Here is a 26,496-nt window from a genome sequence, read left to right as displayed (position 1 = left end):
TACTACTTTAAGACTGTTTTGCCAGATATTATATATGTCCCATCTGACACTGCAGTTTACAGAGATAACTTTTTGTTTCTGACTACATACTCACATTTAATAGGGAGATCACTCAACATATCAGAAATACATACTTTGGGAAACAAAGCTCATAGAAAGGTCTAATTATTTGTTTCCTAAGCATAATATTCTCTCCCCTTGTTTGGCCAGCCATAAAAAAGGACCTTACCTGGCAGTTGATAGTGCAAAAAATTAAATAGGACACAACTACCTAAAATTTTTGTAAAAAAGAAAAGAATACTTACAGCTTTTGTGCACTGCACGTCTTTTCCTAGAAGCCAATTTAACTCCAGATTTCCTTCACCTTGATAACAAGACTGTAATCTCTCTTTTATAAGTCCATTAATAGTCTTGATTGGAAAAACGCAGAGAGTGGAGTCATCCGGTGGATTGTGATACTGCTTTTGACCTTTAGAGAAAATAGCAAATAGTACATCATCCTGAACTGAGACTTTTAAGGCCCTAGCAAGCGTGGCACCTGGTTTGGTTAGATAGGCCGCTTGCAGAAGCCTATATTCTGCCCCATTCTTGGTGCATCCAATTGGCAAAGAAACATATGAGTGAAATTTTGGGTCATTTTTACATAACCTTACGATACGTGAGGTGTAGAATAAATCATTAGCAGAATTGCTGGAAATACCTTCCGGAGTTTCTGGTTGCACAGTGAGAAAATAGACATAGTTGCCACTCTCAAAACCATAAATATAAAATATATCAAAGTGGGAGACCAAAGCCAGAGTATCTGAAGGAATCTTTATGAGGGATGACACAAAGTCACTGTACAGTTCATAATCCAACATATGAGAAGATTCTGGGTCCCTGGGCAACTTGCGACTTGAAAGAGTTGGAAAATAATCTTGTTTGCCATCCACTGCGGTTCCAATGAACAGTTTCCCATCCGGTCCTTCAGTTTGAACAATCACACCATACATTGTTCCGGTCTCATTGACACTAGAGAGGTAGTGCTCCTTCTTATGGGATGGCTCTACTAAAATGAAAAGATCATCAAGACGGAGAAGTTTACATACACCTTGGTACAAACTTCCACAAGCCAACAATCGATTCTCTGAATAATCAATAATCAGCAGTTTGTTCACATTGTTGGTTAGTGTACGAGGTTCACTACATGGCTGGACATTCTGAGGGGGGTAGCATGATTTGTTGTCCTCTCCAGGACCTGTAGTATGAGATACCAAGAGGGTCAAATTTCCTGATAGCTTATATATCCGATTTACTGCACCCAAGTATACTGCCCCTGTACTCCGATGCACAGTCAGATGACTAAAAGTCCAGTCTCGTTGCTCAGCATGGAATGTGTTGATGAGAGAAGCATCATGAAATTCCAGAGACAACAGGGCCAAAACCAGAAGGATTGCGGAGGCTGTTCGATGCTGGAGACTGACATGATTTACTGTCCAACACTTTAGTCTCTGTTGTTCCATTACAACGGAATAAGGAAAGAGAAATACAACCCGAGCTCCCTTTGGCATTCACCGTGTCTAAGAATTTAAATTTTCTTCACATGGCTCTAAAAGATAAAGAAAAAGGGGTAAAAATTGTGACTATTAATTTGTACTCTAAAGAAAATCAGAAATGCATAAATATAGAGAAGCATATATTAGATAATTTCTGTGAAATGCTAAACAACCTCCATGTAAAATGTTGATTTGTCTGATAAAACAGAAAATGGCTTTGAGATCCATAAGGCAATTTTACTATGAGAAATGTAATAAAACTTAATGTTTGCAAGCCTGCAAACTGTAACTGAATATTTTGCAAACCTTATTTAGCACCCCAAAAAAATGCAAAAAAAAAAGTTTGCTAATGTATAACCCTGTATACATTCTCTCACAATTTGAAAAATATTACAAAAAGCTGTAATTAAGTTTTATTGGTAAGCAATACGATAAATGTCAGACAACTGAGTGCCAGCAGCATTGCCAAGAACGAGCTCCTGTCCATAGACACGAAGGCTACCTACCCTGGACAGATTGATTTCCTATTTGTTGGTGGCTGTAAAGTTCAGGGGGTGATAACACTCAACAACCAGATCTGGAGGCATGGAACATGCACCATCTTCTAGGTAAATGACCCACTGACACAGCTGTCTAGAGGGAATAGATCTGGGCAAGGAACAACCATAAATTGAAGGTTAGATTGTGGTTTAACCTTCAAATCTCACACCATGGCAAACGTGAAAGTAGCAACAAGAAACAAACTAGTGTTTCTAGATGTACTGTCATGTCAGAACCCTCAGGAAAGAACAAAACACAACCTTAGGCTACACCTAACACCTGGGGGTATATGGCGTATATTACTGAATATTGCTAAATGATCATAAGGAATATATTTGCCAATGTCATAAATTATTCAGTGATTTCTCTAGTGCTATTTTTTTGTTAGGTGAATGTGGCCATGGTTTTACTTGCTTTTTCAACCAAAATCTTATTTTCAAATAAGGCTAATTATTTATCATATTGACTGTGGTAAATTAGTGGGGTTTGGAGTGTCTACAGCACAGCTATGCCAATGAGTGAACAAAAGGTGTACATTACCATGCTCTAGTAGGCAAGAAACGCACACCAACACAATAAGTGACCTTGAGGTATCAGACAGGGGGATAATGAAGGTAAAAAGAAAAATCAATATCCTCAAATATTTACAATCAAGCTGGCCAATAATTGTACACATAGTAATTAGGGCAAAGGGAAAAAAAAAAAAAACACACACACAAAACGGAGAGGTAAAAAGGTTAGATTGCATGTTTAGACATGGACAAAAAAAGTTTTAAAGCCACATAATTAAAGTGCAAAGTGATAAAAACATGAAACTATGCTTAGTGACTGGCAAACTGATTCCTTTACAGTAGACCAAACAGGGATATCAGAACCATTATGGTCCCAAAGGGAATTGTATAACTTCATTCTCCAAGGCTTTCGGGGCACGTTTACACTCTTTTCAATACTTTCCGTGCAACCAATCTTTTGAATTATTATAATTGTGTATTGCAAAGTATTGGAGTTATGAGTTATTAAACTGTTTGTAACCACAATTGTTATACTGTGATGAAGAAATGCCTAACAATTAACAAGATAAAAGCACTTCCGGGGAACTAGAAGACAGTACATCTACCAAAATATTTGAAAGAAGCTTTGATTAATTGTCTCCTTCTGTCAGCACAGCCTCATGCATATTTCACACACTGCTGATAAATACTATCTGCATGATATTACAGCCTTAGTGATGTTACATTCTTTTATACTAATAATAATAAAGTTATGGGGAAATTGTATGATTGGAAGTACAGTAAAACCTTTGTTCCAGAAACATGCTTGTAATCCAAAGCACTTGTATATCAAGGCAAATTTCGCCATAAGAAATAATGGAAAATCAGATAATTCGTTCCACAACCATTTATTCATAAGTTCTTCAGTTTATAATCCATATGTGACCAGGTTGTGTAACCATAAAAAGTCCATCCACAAATGGAAGCCTCCACAAGGGAATTAGAAGCAAAATCTAGTAGGAGCTACAGAGTATAAAAGGGAAGAGAGGCGTCTCTAAGTGTAGCAATATGTTGCTAAATGTTGTACTATCGTTAAATGTAACCATATTGCTACACTTAGAGGCGCCTATCTTTTCTTTTATACTCAGTTGTGACATGACACTACTTGTATATCAAGACAAAATTTATATAAAAAAAAATAGCTTGTCTTGCAAAATGCTCTCAAACCAAGTTACTCTCAAACCAAGGTTTTACTGTACTACGTATATATAATTTTATCTTTGACAACACTTAGAACAAGAATTCCACCAAATACGTCTCACATAATCCTATTGTGCCATAAATGTCATGAGACGAAACAAAATATTTCATCCTGCATGCATAGCTTTTGTGAACATTACTTGAGCCTCTACTACACAATTAGTATGTTCTTTGAATGTATGAAGATCTGCATTTACCAGACTCTATGCTGACACTTTTTGTTCTTTAGATTTCTTATGTAAAATAAGGTTTATATGTTTTATAATTGGGTTTCTTTTGATATGTAAACATATGGCACATTTAAAGTCCCTTATCTCACTCCACACCTTTATATAAAGTTATATAGGGAATTTTCCTTCCAAAATATTTTTAATACTTTTGGACTCCAAAACTATTGGTGTGGTACTCCCATTCCTGTGGAATGCACTGAAGTCAGAGGGTCATCAGAACAGCCAGGGAACTAGCATTTTAAGGAAGTCAGCAATGATAGTACCAATATTTTTTCAGAAAAAAAGTCTTTTCAAATATTACCATCCATCATAATATATTGTATATGATGATTTAATCAGGAAAGACATTGGTTGCAGTCTTTGCCTGAACTTTCAGGTGATCCTGAGGGTAAACGAAAGTTACCCAAGAGAAAGGGGTCTGCCTCAATTCATTTAGATAGATTAGGTATTTAACTGCTTGCTGACCACCCACCGCAGTTATACTGTGGCAAGGTGGCATGGATGCTCGAATCGCTGTAACAGTACGGCAATTTGTGCACTAGCTTCTGTGTGCGCGTTCCGATTGGCCAGCGGGGGAGCCAATCAGCCGGTCTGGCGGACTCTATGTCCGCTGGCTGCCTGCGATCGTTCCCCGAAGAGACAGAACAGGGATCTGCGAAAGTAAAATCTCCATTCTGACAGGGGATTACACTGAGATCTTGTCTTTCTGCTATGCAGGAAGACGGATCTCTGTTATCCCAGGCAGCCCACCCCCATACAGTTAGTAAACACACCCAGGGAACACAGTTAACCCCTTGATCGCCCCTGATGTTAAACCCTACCCTGCCAGTGTCATAGTACAATGTCAGTGCATATTTTTACAACTGATCACTTTAATAAGGTCACTGGTTGTCAAAAATCTGTCCGCCGAAATACCGCTAAAAATCACTGATCGTCGCCATTACTAGTAAAAAAAAAATAATAATAATAATGCCATAAGTCTATCCCCCTATTTTGTAGACACTATAACTTTTGTGCAAACCAATCAATATACGCTTATTGGGGGTCTTTTTTACAAAAAGTATGTAGCAGAATACATATTGGCCTAAGTTTATAAAGAAATTCGTTTTAATTTTTTTATTGGGTATGTTTTATAGCAGAAAATAAAAAATATTGTTTTTTTCAAAATTGCCAGTCTTTTTTTGTTTATAGCGCAAAAAAAAAATAATGCAGAGGTGATCAAATACTACCAAAATAAAGTTCTATTTGGGAAAAAAAAGTACATCGATTTTATTTGGGTACAACGTCACACAACCGTGCAATTGTCAGCTAAAGTAACGCAGTGCCATATCACAAAAAATGGTCTGGTCATTAAGGGGGTAAATCCTTATGGGGCTTAAGTGTTAAAACTCCACTCATTATCTTATGATAATTCTCTTCTACAAATGTTGAATGAAAAAACGAAATATCACTTTGATGTCTAGCTCTTTTTTCCTCTTGAAATCAATATTTTATTTTTAAAATGTTGTATGTTTGATTAATGTCTATGTCAAATGACAATAAAAATTGATTTCCTTCAGTATTGATCAGCTATCAGCATGGAAAAGTTTACAGCTGCAGGCAAACCCACTGTGTCTAATGATCAGAGAAAGTGCATTATTATTACTGATGTCAATACTATAACAATCAAAACAAGCATTCATGAGAAATGTATCCAATAGTATTATTTAAATCAACCCTGTCACACTGTGGAAGACACATATTCGCTGATAAGCTAAAGCACTGATTTATGTTGAAAAGCACTGAGTACACTGTTGGCGCTATATAAATCCTGTATTATAATAATAATAATAAGGTCAACACAGCAATAGGAGACAAAATATAAACCAATCCGAAATGACACCCAACTCACCTGTACCGGAAAAAAACAGCTAGGAAAGAAGGGGGCATCACCAGTGGGGTAAAAATATGGTTATAACAGTAACTAATATGAGTCATTGGGGTCAAGCTGGCTGAAGAAATAAAAAGGGGACATCCTGTTAGGCAGGAAAAGATAAGAAAAGGCAGTATGGTACCAAGACAAGCTCAGTGGGGGCAAGGAAGTAAAGAGAAGGATTGTGGGGAAAGAACAGAACAAAAGATATGGGGATTTGGTCACACCATATGGCTATATGGCGCTTAAGCCCACTTACTGCATCAAAGTACCCCAATATCAGTGGGTCCTACACTATTCATAGAATGAAAGATCCTGCTTCTCTGAACCATGTGAGAAATACACTCCTATTTATGGGAGAAATCTGACCAAATCCCCATATTTTTTTGAATATGCTTAGGTGTTTTAAATAGCCTTGCAGGACTTAAATGTCATTTTTGTATGTGTGCGCTGTATTATTTTGTTCTGTTTGTATGGTCTTATGGTTGCACCATCTTTAATGCATTTTTTAGGGTGTGCCCCCAAGTATTTGTTTGGATTATGGGGAAAGGCAGGTAAGGCCAGTAGACACAGTTGTTAACCACTTACAGACCGCCCGCCGTCGTTATACGTCGGCACTTTGAGGAGGGATATCGTTAACCCAGGTATCCTCTTCTTCAGCGGGCGGTCCGCTTTCAGATAAAAGTGGTCTTGGCAGCGGATTCGCCACGAGGTCACTTTTTATCAGGGGCGGAAGAGGGCCCCCCCTCCCGCCGCACTCCTGTGCCCTCCGCCGCTTACCGGAGCCACCGGCAGCGGCGGAGGCAATCGCGTCTTGTCCCCTCTGTGGTATGGAGCTGAGTAAGGGGAAGATGGCCCCCACTCGGCTCCATACCATTGCAGGGCAGAAGCAACGTCAAAACTTCACTTCTGCCTATAGCTCTTAAAGGGACATTTTTTTTGCATTTTAGTGTAAATTTGAGATCTGAGGTCTTTTTGACCCCAGATCTCATAGTTAAGAGCTCCTGTCATACTTTTTTTCTATTACAAGGGATGTTTACATTCCTTTTAATAGTAATAAAAGTGACACATTTTTTTTTTTAAAAGAACAGCGTAAAAATAAAAAATAAAGGAATAAAATAAATAAGTAAACAAAAATTTTATAACGCGCCCCATCCCGCCGAGCTCGTGTGCAGAAACAAACGCACACGTGAGTAGCGCCCGTATATGAAAACGGTGTTCAAACCACACATGTGAGGTATCAGTGTGATCGTTAGAGCGAGAGCAATAATTCTAGCCCTAGACTTCCTCTGTAATTCAAAACATGCAACCTGTAGAAATTTTTAAACGTTGCAAATGGTGATTTTTAAGGATAAAAGTTTGTCGCCTTTCCACAAGCGGTGGAAATTTTGAAGCGTTATATGTTGAGGATCAATTTACTTGGCGTAACATCATCTTTCACACGATAAAAAAAAACTGGGCTAACTTAACTGTACGGTCTTATTTTTGTGAAAGAATATTTAAATAAGTATCTATAAATACAAAGTGTTGCCAGGACCTCCAAGTCAGTCTGAATTTTTTTTTCTCATTGTTGTGTAGGGTAGCGGTGAGATCCTCCATGTTCCGAATATCATTAATTATAGAAAACCATAATGCTTTCGTGGGAGGGACAAGTCTGTTTCCATAGAATCAGAATGTGGGTGGAGCGGCTGGATAAGGCCCTTGGCAGCATGGTGGGTGAAAGGCGAAGCCAGCTGCTGCTCCAGGCATCTAGGTGGGTCCCGACATTAATCACTTTAGCCTCGGAGGGTTTTACCCCCTAATGGTCAGGCCATTTTTTGCGATACGGCACTGCGTTACTTTAACTGACAATTACGCAGTCGTGTGATGTTGTACCCAAATAAAATTGATGTCCTTTTTTACCCACAAATAGAGCTTTCTTTTTGTGGCATTTGATTACCTTTGAGTTTTTTATTTTTTGTGCTATAAACCAAATAAGACAGAATACATATCCAATAAAAAAAAAAAAAAAAGTAAAAAAAAAATCTATTTTTTTCATCAATGTAGGCCAATATGTATTCAGCTACATATTTTTGGTAAAAAAATCCCAATAAGTGTATATTGATTAGTTTGCGCAAAAGTTAGAGCATCTACAAACTATGGGATATTTTTATGGCATTTTTATTTTTACTAGTAATATTACTAGTAATGGTGGTGATCAGCGATTTTTAGTGGGACTGCAATAGTGCGACAAATCGGACACCTGACATTTTTGACACTTTTTTGGGGGACCAGCGACATTATTACAGTGATCAGTGCTAAAAATATGCACTGTTACTGTACTGAGACAGGCAAAGAAGGGGTTAACACCAGGGGTTAAGTGTGTCCCTAGGGGGTGCTTGCTAACTGTGTGGGGGTTGCTCTCACTGGGAGAAGACAGAGATCAGTGTTCCTGTTAAGCAGGAACACAAGATCCCGTTCTTCCCTGTCTAAACGACGATCTGCCTTGCTTACATAGGCAGATCGCCGTTCTGCCTCTCCTGGGATTCCACCCAACCTGCTGATTGGCCTCCCCTGTGTCCAATCAGTGTGCAATAGCGCCTCCGGAGGTGCGTGCGCACCCCCCAGTGGCTATTGCACAAAATTACGTACAGGTACGTTGTTTCATGCAATAGAGCCGACCTTCTGCAGTACATCTGCAGTAGGTGGTCAGCAAGTGGTTAAAGTCGCAGTCTCTGGACCGGCTGAGTGACGTCAGTTGACAAGAGGCTTTAGTCCAGCGTTGACAGAAACAATGTCATATGAGTGCAGAACACTAGCCCCACTGCTAGCCGGCTGAGGAAATAGGACTAAAATCTGCCGATTTATAGCTTCTACACAGAGACTTTCACCTATTGCTTATGCTTAGAGGTACCTCTCGGGGGACTTTGCATCGAATCCTAGCCATTCTCCTAGAGTGCACTTTAGACTAGTTACAGTATTAATATACTCATTACAGTTAATGCTTATATACACGGGTTATAGCTGACTGCTGATTTATGAGTTAATCCCACTCTAGTGGTACGGAACTATATTCTAAGTTACCTTGGTATAGTGAATAAACTCTCTAGTGGACTTTGTCTGAACCTACCTTCTGTGTGTTAATTTATACGCAAACAACTGTTTATTCTAACCTGTACCAATACAGTAAGTTCATTTACCACTAAACAGTCTTGTGTCTATCTCCTGGTGCTAATTCACAGCCAAGTTAAAAGTATCTATACTTGGATTCTTATAAGTGCTTGCAGTAACTTTCATTCAACCAGATGTGTCAGAGGGGCGGAGGTCGTTCTTGGAGACAAGGAGCAGAACAGAAAACCCAAATTACCAAGCAGCTCCTTCGGGGGTAGCACTATACATAGTTACCCACCCTTTTACTGTTCCAGGCGTGCCATTACACCATTACACCATTTTAGGTAGTGAAAATTTTCCAATATCGCCTCAGTCCTTTCTATCTGTGTAAGAAGCTAAGAGTCTCTACCTCCTGAAGATTTCCCCTTGTCTCCTGTTTTGGTTATAAAACTAAAATGTTAGATTTCCCTTCACTTTGATTTTGTGACAATGGTCACAAGTACAAAACAGAGGGTGAATCTCCCCAATGAGGATTCGACAGAGGGTCTACACCTTTATACTGTATCCAAAACATAAAAAAAAAAAAGTTTTGATATGTATATGATTATTTCATTACAGCATCCAAAGCAAATGTGTGAAGGGAAGGGGGATTTCATATTTACTGCTAAACTGGCTTGGCTGACCATCAAGAATGCATTATGTCGCAATTGTTTGCGTATCATATCAGTTATACACACTTATTACTGAGAGTACACTCCAGTGTAGCCCACTTCATGAACTAAAGCCCAGCCAGTGAAACAGGCCTAGGGCTTTTCTGCACACTTCTACTCAAAGTAAAATTCAAAACACACAAAATGTTTTCAGCATCACAATGAAATATAGAAATTTTCCAAACTGTAATCCCTGACCCTGTCTGGCCATAAACTCACCTAATTATCTCAATCAGCCTTGTGACAAACAAACTGGCCAATTTGAGTCTGTACAGGATCCTGCCTAATTACACACCGGGGTTGATTTACTAAAATTGAAGCGTGGAAAATCTGGTGTGAATCTGCATAGAAAACTATCAGCTTCCATTTGTCAAGGCTTAATTGAAAAAGCTGAATTGGCTACCATGCACAGCTGCAGCAGATTTGACACTCTCTAGTTTTAGTAAATCAACTCCACTATCTATTAATACCTGTCTCAGGGGACTACCTGGTCCCAGTATCTATTCATACATGCTGCTAATGCAGCAGCTTATCTCCAGGGAACAGAGCCCAGAATCGTAGACACCTCTTGACTAAAAGGGCTGTTGGATACTGGTTCCAGTAAAATATGGACCCAATCTAGGAGTTGCCACTCCTGGAGAAAACTGTACAATTGCATTCTCCACTCAGAACAGACATCCTGGAACCCCTCAACCTTGCATAAGTGAAAATCCTGGGTGACATCTAACCCTTCTGACACCTTGACAAGGAGTAGCACTGTCACAGTGTATTTATTATGCCCAACACATGATGTATACAAGGCATTGATTCATGAATATACCACTAGAGATTGTCCAAAACTGTTAAACTATTTTTTTGAAAACTGGAGGAAGTTGTTAAGATTGCTAGAAAACTGTAAAAGCCAGCATTATAAATGTAAAGGTACAATTAGATTGCAACATGTATGATCAGCTTAACTTCTATCAGTGATATAATTACAAATGAGTTCCAGAAACCATGTTCATGTTTACATTTGTTCAGTGTACCAAGGCATGCAAATAGTGCTTTAAATGCCAATGTATGGCTGAAAATAAAAATGCATGGCTGTAACTGACAGTGAATGTTGACAGTCAAATGTGTAGTAATTTGACTTGGTTTTAATACACAAAGCCCAACAGAGATATTATACTGTATCAAGCCATTTTTGTCCATTTCACCAGCAAAAACAAATAAATCATGTGCTAAGACCAATCCAAATTTATAAATCCCCAGTCCTCCTTATCATACCATGCTTACCAATCAACATTTTACTTATATAATGTATCCCGAATGTGTACATGTAAACTAATATAACATTACTGAAGATTAGTATTCAGGCTGTTTCCTGTTAGTTTTATTTTTTGAAAGGTGAGGTGTGTTAACTGGGCATAGTGTTAGATGTAAAATAGACCAAGGAAAAAAATCTCATTTATCCTTTATCACGGGGAAATAGAAGCTGAAACAGAAAAGATGGAGAGGTTTAAAAATTGTTCTTACTATTCTAAAGCGTGTGCAGGGTAGGGGGGGGGGCTTTGCTGCAGAAGATTTACAAAAAATGAAAAGAAAACAAAATCAGATGCACAGGGAATTGGGACTCATGTGCTAAGGTAGACCATTTGTTTTGAATACAATGACATAGCACCTTACCTCATGAGAAAAAAAAAAATGTTTAGGATTATTTGTAGTGTGCTGCAGTCCAAGTTCATTGCCCACTTTTATAGTTGGGGTGCCATTATTGGCAACAAAAAATTACCTAAAATTGAATGGTGTGACACACACCTATCTTCTGTGATTTGTGAGTTAAAGTGCATTGCATTTGAATGCCTTACCTTGTGTCTGGGCCCTTTTATATTTTTTAGCCTCCATTTTAAGGAGGGGAGAAAGAAGGTCCCAGGATAAAATGAAACTGGCATTGAGAAAACATGTAGATGCCTTTGCCTAACTTCCTGGTGGTCGTACGGATTCAAAAATGTTAGCACTTTTGAGTTATTGATCCAGAATAAGAAATTAGGCCAGAGGTAGCCAACTAGCATTTTCCAAAAGAGGATTTAACAAAGGCAATCTCCATATTTCACTAAATACAGGTTTCCCCAATATCTATATAATGCATGACTTAAACTGATTTATTTATTGTATTGTAAAAGAGTTTCTCAGTTATGCAATGACCCTTTTCCAGTAAAGGGCTTTCAAAGCAAGGTATTTGATGAAGCACATCTACAATTTCCTTTACCCATGAAAAGTCAACTTCTCCAATTTGGATTTTCAGTACACTGGGTTCATACACATGAATGATGAGTTGTACAACAGTTAATGTCACTTCCATTGCACAGCTCTTCTATAGCTGTCCCTGGCTACTGCAGTTTAGCTGCATTTCTGAGCCAAGTACAAAAGGAATGCCAGAAGACTTTTCTCAAATGTGCAAGAGATGCAATAAAATGTAACAGATTAGTATACATTTTGACTACGACTTGAAAGTATGTTGTTTCTACTGTGCTTTAGAGCAGGATCAATCCTAACTTCCCCTTCTCCCTCCAAAAACTACCACTATAGACAATAGTTGCATCTATATTTATGCAGTTTCTCCAAGGGCTCTGTTCATAACAATAGAAAAAATGTTGTAATCGAAGATACCTCCATAGCAGTATGAATCTCTTTATAAGTTGAGTGCCTTTAAATATAATTGTGCTACATAATTAGCATCCTAGACATGAGCAGAACACACAAAAAAAGGATTTTGCTATCAATGCTGCAGCAGTGGGCAACCAACAGACACATTTACTGGGCTAAGCATGCATGCGTCCGTCTTTATTTGGAGCACTGCAATAACCCCGCCCGGTTATGGTTGCCAGAATGGGCTAGAAGGTCTAGTCAAAGCATTGCTATGCATATGCACTCCACTGATGACACTTGTGGATTTTTGGACAACCAAAAACTGATACTAAAGCCTCGTACACACAATAGGATTTTCCGCAGACAAAACCTCAGACTTTTGTCCGAAGGCGTGTGCCTGGATTTTGTCTTGCATACAAGCAGTACACAATTGTCGGCCAACAAACATGAATGTAGTGACGTACTAGACGTATTACGAGCCAAAAAAGAGGAAGTTCAATTGTCAGGCGCCACCCTTCGTGCTCCTTCTGATAATTTTGTGTTAGCAGAAGTTTGGTGAGTGTTGATTTGCGCTTTTCAGTTATAACTCCATCAGTATCACCAGCAAAGCAGCTTCATTATTATCCCATTAAAGAAGAAGAGAATTGTGCACTGCATTTCGAGATTTCATAATTTGCCACGTCACAAATGTTAATTCTCCATTACGAACACTAGTTTACAAGACCGACCGCTTCTGGCTCGTCCTTGCTTCCAAGCACGCGTGTTTGTATTTTGGACTTTTGTCAGACGGACTTGTGTACACACGCTCGGAAAATCCGACAACAGACATTTGTCTGCGGAAAATTTTAAAGCCTGCCATCCAATATTTGTCCGCGGTAAATCCGACAACAATTGTCCGATGGAGCGTACAAACGGTCAGATTTTCTGCCAACAGCCTGTCATCACACATGTTCTGTCAGAAAATCCCATCATGTGTACAGGGCTTAAGAGTCTCCTGGGTGCTAATATGATGAATAGACTTTAAGACTTTGAGGTGCCCCATTGCAGCCGGATCAAGCATTAGAAAATGGCAGATGCTCATAAATGCTTTTTAAACAAACATATTAGGCTATAATTCCACTTTAAGCTAAACATGTTGAAGTTGGCTTCACACCTATGAGTTGTAGTAATTCACAATCTGCAGTGCGGTAAGTTACAGTGCCTCTTATTAAGAATGGCATCTCAACACACTAAGGCAATGCACCTGAACTGAAGAGTGCCATAGCTCATTCATTTATGAGTACTAAGTTCGGTGCAGTGTAAGGTAAGGCCCTTTCATACGAGCAGTTCGATCAGTTTTGGATATCCCTTTTTTAGGCAAACCCGATTGGACTCTTCATTCTCCTCTATGGAGCTGCGGATGTAAACTTACTGGTGTCTGTTTACACCCGCCTACCTCCAATCTGATCTGGAAAAAACAAACGGAAGTGGATCACTTCCCCTCCGTCTGGCCAAGTTGGAAAGCAGTCTGATGTAAACAGACAGCCGGTCTGTTTACATCCGACTGCCCACAGAGCATAAGTGGGCTGTGCCTGTTCTGCTTATGTCATCTGCCCGCTCTGATCAGCTCAGTGGGGGATCAGCAGACAGGTGCCCTGCTCTGAAAAATGGATCTGGCCTGCGTGAAAGGGGCCTAAAAGTGCTCATTCATCTAAGCTGTAGTCCATCAGGCAAGGAGTACAACACCGTTTGGAATTCCAGTGTAGCAAAGGTACTATTGTCAACCTAAATGGGAAGTTGACAGCACACTGGATTTCTGACAGATCATTTTTTTTTCTATGCTCTGATATACACAACACCAGTTTTGTGTAGACTGACCCTTTAACTTCTAAGCTGCACTACACACCCAAGTCCATGGAATCAAGGCTATAGGGTAGATAAAGACATTTGTCTGACTAATCATGGATTTCTGTATTTAAAAACTGTATACAGTTTTCTCTAAATAAATCCTTACAATCCTGCTGTTAAAATGCTAATCTTCGGCAGAAGTAGTTTATCAAACAGATAAGTAATGTTATTTAGTCATTGCCACATCTTTTGATTGCAAACACCGCCACATATCGTACTACCTGGACAAAGGAGAAATAAATATGGAATCACAATACAAATAAATGTAGCATTTTGCTTCTCTCCCAACTTCACTGAAACGGTTAGAGTAAAGCAATCCATACAAGTGTGGGCCTCAGAGATGGATCTGAAAGGCTTCAATTAAGCTGAATGGAGTTATTTGGTATTTAAATAATTACTGGATAGAAGGAGTAATCGAGGGTCTCTGCTGATTTCTTTCACTGTCATCTTAATGGAGGCTATAAGATTATTATTTAAATGGATTTGAGATTTCCTTTTGAAGGAAAGAAAAATGCAAAGACTGAAGGAACAGGCAGGGACTGATCATTTAACTGTCACTGGTAAGGTTTGGAGAAGCATTATTAGTCTTTGCTTATTCCAGCTGTCACTCATTCTAACATGCAGTACATTATTAGCACACATTTTATGCACAAGGAATAGAAGGGGAAAATCTGAAACAAGGAAAAAAAAACATAGGTTGTCCTCAGCAGAAATATCAGGAACAATTTATACGCCATTGAGCACCAGCTGCACTGCATTTTATTAAGCCAAGCACTGATCCCCCCGCCCCATCTCCCATATTTTCAGATGAGTTACGTTTGAATCTTTGTTTGCTCACAAAAGATCTTCATGTACCATTGTAGAATGCTTTAGTACCTCCTACACCCTTGGAATAAAATAGGTTAAATGGTGATTATACACAAACCATAGCTTCTGATTTGTTATAGTGTATGTCCCTGACAACAAACTCATTTTATTTATTTATTTTCCCTTTTACTCTGTTGAATTTTACTGTTGCATTTTTATATCTATTGGACAAATGCACATAAAATGTTAGAATCTTGTCAGAATTTTATAGCTGCATCCAGTTATTAGCTTTGATTACACAACTATTATTCTCTCTGATGTGGAGATGAGGAGAGGGGAAAGGTTGCAGTAATTTAAAGCAGCATTAAAGTGTCATTAAAACCAAAATTATCAAAAACTGTCAATACATGTTATATTACATTGTGTTCTTATTAACTCCACTGGAGCCATTGTTTTCTCTATTCTGCAAAAATCTGGGTTGATTCTGCTGTTCACTGTTCCTCTCTCCTTGTCTGTGTCCCTGCTGCAGCCTGACATTGCTTAGACTAGTTGTTGACATCTACTGAGCATGCTCCAGTTTCAGTTCCCTTCTACGCTGTTCATGTCCTCCTTTTTCTTATTTGTGCAGCTTATGTGATTTTAGAGTCACACATGTGGGCATATACATAGTGTTAAATGACACTTCTCCCTCCCTCCCTCCTGCTACATGTCTTCATGTTGGTAAAACACTATGGAGGCAGGATATAAGATGGTGATTGATGGAGGCTTCCCCTCCCTATTAGTCCCAGCATATACACAGCATAGACACAGGCTGGAGGTGGTGTGACTGACAGAATGTCCTCCAGATGTCTTTACAATGTGAACAAAGTGAAAGCTATGGTCATTCAACTTAAATGCCACCTACGCAATGGGGTTTATTTACTAAAGGCAAATCCACTTTGCACTATAAGTGCACTGCAAATGAACTTGAAAGTGCAGTCTCTGTAGATCTGAGGGGGACATGCAAGATAAATAAAAAACAGCATTTTAGCTTGCACATGATTGGATGATAAAATCAGCAGAGCTTCCACTCATTTCAGATCTTCCCCTCAGATCTACAGCGACTGCACTTCCAAGTGCACTTTCAGTGCAAAAAAAGTAAATCAACCCCAATGTATTGCAAATAAAAAATAAACATTTGCTTTGAAATATAGATTTTCATGAAGCTTTAAAACATTTTGTTGCTATCAATTACTTATTTTATTTCTCTGAAAGCCTTTTTTTATGTCATGTGATCGGCACAGCACCAATCAGTGCTGTGCTTACACAGATTCATACATCAGCAGAGTACTACAACTACAGAACTTTCCCTGAGGACAGGAAAGACCTGGGAAATGCCATGTGACCTCTGAACACCAAGGATTAAATAAGATACGCAGATGATTTTTTATATTGAATTAAATACGGTGACATGAGCTTTATACATAAACAGAAAAGGTATAATAGCAATTAAAGCGGAGGTCCGCTGAAAAAAAAATATTAAAAGCCAGCAGCTACAAATACTGCAGCTGCTGACTTTTAATATATGGACACTTACCTGTCCAGGGAGCCCACGATGTCAGCAGCCGAAGCCGATCCGTCCTTCGGTTCTCGGCTGCTGCCGCCGCCATCCTCGGTAAGGGAATAAGGAAGTGAAGCCGTGCGGCTTCACTTCCTGGTTCCCTACTGCGCATGCGCGAGTCGCGCTGCGCGTCCTCTCAGGTCCCTGCTGTGTTCTGTGTCTCACAGAATACAGTGGGGGAAGGACGGGGTAGGCGCCGGAAGTGGCATAGGTCACCGCAAGCGCTGCGGTGAGCTATGCCAGGAAGTGGGAGCAAATACCTGTATTAGACAGGTATCTGCTCCCTCCTCCCCCCTGAAAGGTGGCAAATGTGACACCGGAGGGGGGGAGGAATCCAAAAAGTGGAAGTTCCATTTTTGGATGGAACTCCACTTTAAAGTGATTGTAAGGCTTCATTTTTTTTTTTTAAATAACAAACATGTCATACTTACCTCCGCTGTGCAATTCGTTTTGCGCAGGGTGGCCCTGATCCATCGACTTCTGGGGTCCCCCGGCGGCGTTGGTAGCTCCTCACCGCAACGTATAACCCTCTAGGACAAGCGCTCCTCCAGGGTGTTACCTTGCGGGCACGCTCCCGAGTCCAGCATTTGCGTCCATAGACCATAGTCCAAGCCTTCTGTGTGCAGCAGCTCCCCCCCCCCCAATACTTACCTGAGCCCCCTCATGATCCAGCAATGTGCATGAAAGCCTCGGCTCTCCGGGGACTCTCCCTTCACATTGGCTGAGACACATCCAGTGAGGCAATGAGGATTGAGGGCCGAGCTAAGGCTGTGTGTGTGAATGGACACGCAGGGCAGTGGCTCGGGAGCAAGCTGCTTGCTGTGGGGGCACTTGGCAGGAAGGAGGGGCCAGGAGCGGGGGACCCATGAAGAGGAGGATCTGGCTGCTCTGCGCAATACCACTACACAGAGCAGGTAAGTATAACATGTTTGTTATTAATTTTTTATTGCCTTTAATATCACTTTAAACATTGTATGTTTAGTAGCACTTTAAACCCAAAACCACAAATATAGTAATATATTGCAGCTCATCAATCATTAGATGTAGTGGGTGTACATGTTTTCTTTTTTTAGGCTTTTTCCCTCTGTTTTTACCTGGTGATCTGGCCAGTAACACACTTTCTGTATTCTACAGACACCACTCTGAATGAAGGAGCACAGGGGGTAGATTTGGGCAGTAGCATTGTCAGTCTGGGTGGAGGGGAAAGTTAAAAGTACTAAAAAATTTAAAATACAATAATAAATTGATGCTGAACTCCAGATGATAATTTATAATCAGTTACAGCAAATTGCTTTTTTTTTCCTTTTGCGATAAAGGTTTTACATAAATAAATAAAAGCTGATCATTGTAAGCACCCCTGCCAGTGGTAAATGGTCTGTCTCAACCCTTTAACAGTAAGGCCCCTTTCACACTGGGGCAGTGGGGGCGTCGGCGGTAAAACAGCGCTATTTTTAGCGCTGTTTTACCGTCGTTTTTGCAGCTGTATTCGGCCGCTAGCGGTGCGGTTTTAACCCCCGCTGGCGGCCGAAAAAGGGTTAAAACCGCTCGTACAGCGCGGCTATAGCCGCGGTATAGCCGCACTGTCCCACTGATTTCAATGGGCAGGAGCAGTTTAGGAGCGGTGAACACAACGCGGTATAGCCGCACTGTCCCATTGATTTCAATGGGCAGGAGCGGTTTAGGAGCGGTGAACACAACGCGGTATAGCCGCACTGTCCCATTGATTTCAATGGGCAGGAGCGGTTTAGGAGCGGTGAACACAACGCTCCTGCCCATGCGGTTCGCAGGACTTTTTTTGACGTCCTGCCAGCGCACCGCTTCAGTGTGAAAGCCCTCGGCCTTTCACACTGAACAAACAGCAGAGGCTGTTTGGGGGCGGTTTGCAGGCGGTATTTTTAGCGCAATAACGCCTGCAAACCGCCCCAGTGTGAAAGGGGCCTTAGAGAGCTTTTCTGTTGAAAAAAACACACTTATTGGCTGGATCACTAGATGAAAATAGAAGAAAGAAAGGCTAAAAAAGAAAACCAATGCAACTGTTGGGTTTAAAGTGTTACTAAACCCACATTAAAATCAGTGTGTATATGCAGTAAAGCATGCTTGTTTTACTCACTGTAGAACCTACGGTGTTAATCCTCTGCATCGTGTAAAAAGGCTTGATCCTGTCTTCTCTGATCCTCCCCTTCTTTTACTGTCAGACAGACAGAGCCTTTGGAGTCACTCTGCACATGTTCAGTTTGGTGTGTATTGCTAGAGTTTTTTTTTTTTTTCTTTTCTTGGGAGGGTGCATGTGATCAGCACAGGGCCAATCAGCACTGTCCAGAGGGTTAGGGGTCCTGCAGACTCATAGGAAAGTCAGAGGAGAATGAAAACTCCTCCTACAAGCTTTAACCAGACACTGATAAAAATCACAAGACTTCTATATACTGCTGATAAGAAAGGGTATTTAGCCATTTACCGTATTTTTCGCACCATAATATGCACTCCCCCCCCCCCCAAAAAAAAATGGGGGAAAATGTCCCTGCGTCTTATGGAGTGAATACTGACCAGGCAACACCCCCCCCCGGTCACAGCGTCAGAATATCAGCGCTCGGCTTCTCTGTCCCTTGCAGGGGCATACCAAGGGGAAGCGGGGGGAGGCGGTCTGCCCCGGGTGCAAAAACATGGGGGGGGTGTCAGTGGCGTTACTATGGGGGTGACACCATCCCAAAAGTGACAAGAGCCCCGACTGTTTTTTTTTTTTTTTTTTTACAGCCGGAACACCCCCGGCGCCGTGGTCTGGTCCAGTCTCACTTCCTGCCCCTTCCACCGGCAGCTGCTGCTGCAAACTATGTCCCCAGTCCTCCTTCCTAGCTGCTGCCTGGGTGCATCTGAGGCTGTGAGCCAGAGGGGGTTGTGGATTGCAATGGCAGTGTCCTCCGCTGCCTGAGGTTAGCTGGTGATGAGGGGGTGGGAGGTGTTGACTGGCATGGTATTCACTGCCCAGTCGCCTGAGCTGTGATAGAAGGGGTGTTTGTGTCTGCCCTGCCACCCTGAGCTGATCTGGGAAGGGGGTTGCTGTGTCCACCACCCAGGTATAGTGTAGCTGAGCTGATTTATAGTAGTAGTATAATATTAAATATTTTAGGACACCATTTGGTTAAGAATATTTGTTTTCTTGTTTTCCTCCTCTAAAATCTAGGTGCGTCTTCTAGTCAGGTGCGTCTTATGGTGCGAAAAATACAATATATTTACTAAAATAATTGCATTTCTATGTTCTGTGTACTGTGGGAGACCAGATATAGTGAATGCCGGGTCCTGGGTTTTTATTAACACTTTAATACTGATTTAACAAAAGACAACTGGATATTTCAGTGTGTTCTGAGCACAGAACAGGAATTGATGGTGGAGTTGAATCTTTGCCACATCAACCAGTAGAATTCTGTACATGCAGGATCTTTAGGCCTCATGCACACTGCACGTTTTTACAGCTGCTGTTTTTGGCTTCAGACATTTTTTTCTGCAGCCAGTAAACTCCCCAGCATGTTATCCTATGTGTCCATTTTTTTTAGCTGTAAAAAAGCTCTAACTCTAAAGAACTTGGAAAAAAAAAAACGCTGAAAAACGCAGCTATTCAGTGTTTATAAGTGTTTTGGGGCCTCACCTTTTGTGAGAGTATAGTTTTGCTTCAAAAAAAGCTAAAAAACACTACTACAAAAATGCTGTAAACCTCATTCTACAGCTATAGCGTTCTACAGCTATAGCGTTCTACAGCTAACGCTACCGGCGTTTTTATAACATCCAGTGTACACGAGGCCTCTACAGGGAGAAAACATGGGGGGAAATGTGCATGTATTGGAGGAATGTCCAGTACGTGTTCTTCTGCCCTGACATACATACATAAACAGGTGCTTGTTGATAGAGGAGGGTAGTTAGATGTATATGCAAGATCTGAATGCTATATGGTAACAGTGACAGAAAACTCTGTATACTGGAATATTTGGCTTGGAAAATTGTCGGTAGGCCTTTTAGTGCCACAGAAAATGTGACACAATGTATATTAGAATATACATGCATGTACATTTATGTGTCAATAATTTCAAAAGGCTTTTTAGTCACATAGCATTCAAGACCTCACTTGCCATTTTATGCTTAAAGTATAACTGCTCATTCACATATTTTGATACAAGGAGCATATCATAAAAACAACTTTTTTTTTTTATATTTGAAGCATTCTTTTTTATATTGCTAAAATTACCATCCAGTTTTGTGATGGAAAATGAGTCAGTGTAATTGCTTGCAAATAGCATACCTCATTGTTGTACCCTGTATTGGTGGCCTAGTTACTGCTTTTCTCAATAGAATCTTATTAAAATGCAAAGTTATCAGCAGTCAAAGGCCTCATTCACATTAGTGGCAGTCTCTGTCATCCCTTGAAAAGAGATCCACTGTGGATTGTTTTTCAGAGAGCAGCGAAGCAGCGACTTTCAGACAGACATTCAGAAGGTGATACTCCCCCCTCCTGAGAGCCTGTGTTTTTAATTAGCTTTTTCTTTCAACCGAATGGAGATTTTGCATTCAAAAACTGCACTGTGACATGAGCCAAGTATTTGATAACTCAACATGCTGAGATAAGTTTGGGGGGGGGGGGGGGGGGGGGTGTGAATAAAAATGTTGGTCAGCGGTTTATTTTTACTGCCCCTTGAGCAAGACCTTAAGGTGTTATTGAATCCACAACAGTAAAATCAGTCTGAATATGTGGTAAAGCATGCTTGTTTTACTCAGTGTGGAAGGGTTTAATCCTCTGCATTGTGCAAAAAAGGCTTGTCTTCTCTGATCCTCTCCTTCTTTTACTGTCAGACAGACAGAGCCTTTGGAGTCACTCTGCACATGCTCAGTTGCTAGAGAGTTTTTTTTTTTCATGGGAGGGTGCATGTGATCAGCACAGGTCCAATCAGTACTGTCCAGACAGAGGGTCAGGGGTCCTGCAGCCCAATAGGACAGTCAGAGTAGAATGAAAGCTCCCCCTACAAGCTTTAACCAGACATTAATAAAAGTCACAAGACTGCTATATATCGCTGATGAGAAAAGGTATTTAGCAGTTTATATTTACTAAAATAATTGCATTTCCATGTTCTGTGTACTATGGAAGACCAGATATGCAGGTCCTCGGTTTAGTAATCTAGCATTTTAATGAGTGATGCCTGTGCGGTAATCTTTACTTGACCCAAACTGGATACTCTGCACAGCATATAAAGCAAAAAAAGCAGTAATAAAAATCAGACAGTTGGAAACCTTAAAGTGATTGTAAAGTCTTGTTTTTTTTTGTTAAAAATAATAAAAATGTTATACTCACCTCCTCTGTGCAGTGGATTTGCACAGAGCAGCCTGGATCCTCCTCTTTTAGGGTTCCTCTTCAGCTCTCCTGGCCCCTCCCTCCTGACGAGTGCACCCACAGCAAGCAGCTTGCTATGGGGGCACCTGAGCCAAGCTGCAGCTCTGTGTATCCATTAAGACACAGAGCTGCGGCTCGGCTCCACCCCCTTTCTCTCCTCATTGGCTGACTGACTTTGATTGACAGCAGCGGGAGCCAATGAAGCCGCACTGCTGTTTCAGCCAATGAGGAGGGGAGTCCCTGGGAGCCGAGACAATCCCACAACATTGCTGGATAGTGAGGGGGCTCAGGTAAGTATTAGAGGGGCTGAGGGGGGCTGCTGCACACAGAAGGCTTTTTATCTCAATGCATAGAATGCATTAAGATATAAAACCTTCTGACTTTACAACCACTTTAATTCTGGTTATGGATCTTTATCCATTAAAAGCTTTTTTCCCACAGACTGGACCCAGACACTGCCATCCTCTATTTAATACTGGGAGATAAAAGGTTTTAGAAGTGATGTTCTAATAAGCATCAGATGATGTCTGTCCAGTGGGCAGATGCATGAAGGTGGTATGAAGGTGAATCATGCACCAACCAACGAGAACAGATTGGTGAAGCACATTCAGACGTGTGTTCTACTAAGTTTTTAAAATCCATTTTAATAAAATGGTTAGGGCTCATGCACACAGGACATTTGCATATCTCTTCTGAAAGCCTTTTCTCCTGGCAGGAGATAAACAGTATAAAAAAGTGCCAAAGTCGTGTTTTGCAAATGGGTTTAGGTGCATCAAGCACTTGGTCATTCATTCGTTCCTTGGCTAGAATATTAATTTATTCTGGCCTGTGAAATGAGTGAACATTCGAACGCTGAACGCACCTAGTGTTTAGGCACGTTGGGCATTTTTCTGCCGAAATGCTCCTCTGACTGTGCAAGTGATGTTTTTTTTCTGCCTCTAAAGGAATGTAACCACCTATGTGTGCATAGACACAAAGGCTAACACGAAGGGGTGTTTAGAGTCAAAAAAAAAAAAAAAATTCCAACTCCCCTGAAAGCGCCATTTTTGATGCTGAGTGTGCGTGAGGCCTTGGAATCTCTGTAAGAAAAGGTCGAACTCACGGCAGTGGAATGCGGAATAATACAATGAATATACAGTGAACACCAATACAATGAATCATTTCTAGCATCCCCAGCAACCCTCTGGATGTAGCATATCGAGAATTAGCAGTAACTATGCTGGACCCAGCATAAAGCAAACTTTTTTTTTTCTGGACATCAGCGTTAAGTAGGGAAATACTAGAACCCCTGTCAGATTTTTAATGTATTTCCCTGGGGCAGATATGCCCTCACTTTGCATCTGCTAACACATTCTCCCCCGAAAAGAAAGTGAGGGGAAATCTTTCTAGCGGAGTCTCAGCATAAAAACCTAATAGGGTTCTAACCTTTCCCCATTCAATCCAAAACCAAAGAAAAACAAAAAATGGTTTCAGAAAAAGATACATGTGATGGAACACATGGCACCCCGCTTTTGGTGCTGCTCTCCAATCCATTCCAGCAGACCCAGAACTAATACGAGCCCTTTTACCCCAAGCATTGCACACAGACAAGAGGTCAAATCCAAAGGAATGACTCCCTATTGAACAGAAATACAGGTTTTTATACACTTCAAAAGTAGGCCAGTCACCACACAAACAATACAATCAAATATTTACCCACAATATCACACAAGGGTTTAGATAACAAGCTAAAGTTGACACAAGGCTAATCCTATCATAAGAACCTCCAAGAGTTAGCCAAATTAGTGAACAGACAGAAACAATAAGTGACTCAAGTAACAATGAGAATTCACACCAAGACAATGCTTTGATTAATCAGGGATCCCAGACTGTCCGAAACAGTATTCAAGAAGACCCAGGGCTGTCCAAATCTCATTAACCAGCTTTCTTTTCACATACATCTGCTCACTGAGTTTCAAGTTGGCAGAGACCATCATGGCTTCCTTGACTCTAATAATGTCCTTTTGCATTTTGCATTTACAGGGCGTCTTTCTCAAGGTTTGTAGCTTCCTCAAATACCAGGGCCTATAGTCAGTAGGCAACAGGCTACCCTGTAGTCCCCTCCAAAAGCCTGTCCCTGTTGGGTCTGTCACAATACACTTTAATGTTAGCGACAGCAAGAGAAAAGAAAAAACACAAGACAGACATACTGCCAATTCTGGAGATCTCACATTTAGATAAATATTGTGTATTCTTTTCAACTAATTCAGTATGGTGACTTGTACAAATGAATACATTTACAACTGTATGAGGATCAACTTTTTTTCCCATATAGAGTACATATGTAAATAGGAGTTGCACACATTGCTCTATTTTCTGCGAGGTTTTCATTAGGCTCCAAATTTTTGTTTCAAATATTTTACTAATTGAGAAGCATTGCGTACACTGTCCCATCTGCACTTTAGGATCTATTGCACTTTAATACAAAAAACATTTTATATGTAGAGTTTAAATAAAGAATGACTGCAGTCATCATTGCTCCATGTTCACAAATGGAAAAGTCCCTCACTGTAAACTGTCATTCTTCTTATTGAAAATTCTGGCATATTCAAAGCAACAATAAGAGCAATGAGGCTGCACAAAGTTCTTATAACCTATAGCAAACACAAGTATAATTTTGTTCTGAAACCAGTTGGCTTATCTCTGTTACTTTAGGCATTTTTTTAGCAATCACTGAAAAAGTCAAATATGGAGTAAAAAAACAGCTAATTATAAAGGAAGCCATGCAGGCCTTGATAAATTTAATTTACCTTTATTGATCATAGGTAAAAGATCTATGGACTAGTCTGCACAAATTTCTCAAAAGGGTATAAGTCACTGCCACCAGGATCCCTGTGTTTCTCCTACTAGGACTGGGCTAATTTAAAGTTCAATTGTAGTTTCAGCAGGCACTGGGCCCTTTGGAACTCTCCATATCAGGGAAGTACTACCACCCCCACCTTATCTAGTGGCACTTAATTCAGATTCCTTCCAACAAGGAAGATTTCAACATACTAGCAGGGATACTATTCAACCAGCCACCCCAGCCGAGAAGCCAGAATAATGGCGGAGCACCCCTACTGGACACTGATAAGACTAGATACTACACTTGATCTTAGCAAAAGGTCGAGAAGTGATGCACACACATGCTAGGGCCAATTTAGACAACAGCCAATTAACCTTTTAGCATGTCTATGCAGTGTAGGAGGTAACCAGTGTACCCAGAAAAAAACAAAACAAGCGAAGGGAGAACATGCTGGTAGTGTTCTGGTTAAGATTCAAACTGAGGGCCCTAGTGCTGCAAGGCAGAAGTGCTAACCACTATGCCTCTGTGCTGCCTATACGGCTTTCATTTGTATAAGTCAGCCCCCACCATCAGCAGAACACCTAGACCCCTGGAGTTAGCTGCAAAGTATAAGCATAAACAACACTGCTCTCTGCATGTAGACAGAGTTCAAACATGCCCTCCCTGCAGAGCCAGACACATAGCTTTGAAATCAGCAAAAAGAGCTTAAAGCAGAGTTTCACCTAAAAGTGGAACTTCCACCGATTGTACTTCCCCTCCCCCCGATGCCACATTTGGCACCTTTCGGGGGGGGGGGGGATGGGGAGCATACCTATCTTTCACATGTATGCTGTCCCCAATTCCGGGAGCCTCAGCAGCGGGTATTAACGTCACGGCTGGGGCTCCCTCCTCCTCCCCCTGTCGCCGGGCCAGTAGAAGAGAGGAGCCGAGCCTTGCGCATGCGCATGCGCAGTAGGGTTCCCGGCATGAAGCCAAAAGGCTACACTGCCGGGTTTCCTTACTCACAATGGAGGCGGCATGCATCCGACAGCTGATGGAAACATCAGCTGTGGTGCCGACATCGCTGGACTCCAGGACAGGTAAGTGTCCGATAATTAAAAGTCAGCAGCTGCAGTATGTGTAGCTGCTGGCTTTTAATTTTTGCAGCAGTGGGCGGAACACCGCTTTAAAGTGATACTAAACACACACTGTTTAATTTACATTGTCTCTTCTATTTCTGTATGTGGATGATGGCACTGTAATTATTTTAAGCAATTATAAGTACATTTTTACTAATCAATATACAGCTGTCACATGACCCAGCTCTTTTCCAGCCAGTCTGCAGGGAAACAGAAAGATCAGCTTCTGGTCACATGTTAAAAAAACAGCCTTTGGAATACAAAGTAATATAAACAAAAAATATCAATAAACCATTTTAAATGTGCATACAAATACGTATATGTTGGAACAACTTAGTCAGTCTCCTTTCCTTCATGCACCACTAGTACCCACACAATAGGTAACTATTAGCCAGTTTTTGTAACACCTGATGCCTGTGGCACTCGTAAACACCATTGGTCAAGTCTCAAAGGGAACATAAAAAGGACAGTTTAAAGCGGAGTTCCACCCAAA

The 26,496-nt window shown here is 40.8% G+C and overlaps 1 protein-coding gene across 1 annotated transcript in view; it reads right to left on the bottom strand.

The window, feature by feature from the left end:
* PLXNA2 (plexin A2) overlaps window positions 1-26,496 on the bottom strand; it is a 518,514-nt gene that overhangs the window by 442,735 nt on the left and 49,283 nt on the right. Inside the window, exon 2 of the mRNA XM_073615770.1 lies at window positions 306-1,588. Coding sequence (XP_073471871.1) covers window positions 306-1,550 — 1,245 coding nt within the window. The 5' untranslated portion in view covers window positions 1,551-1,588. The remainder of the gene's footprint in view (window positions 1-305; window positions 1,589-26,496) is intronic.

Source organism: Aquarana catesbeiana, linkage group LG02 (genome assembly GCF_042186555.1).
Source record: "Aquarana catesbeiana isolate 2022-GZ linkage group LG02, ASM4218655v1, whole genome shotgun sequence".
In the NCBI taxonomy this organism is placed as follows: Eukaryota; Metazoa; Chordata; class Amphibia; order Anura; family Ranidae; genus Aquarana; species Aquarana catesbeiana.
This window is presented reverse-complemented; position numbering and strand designations above follow the sequence as displayed.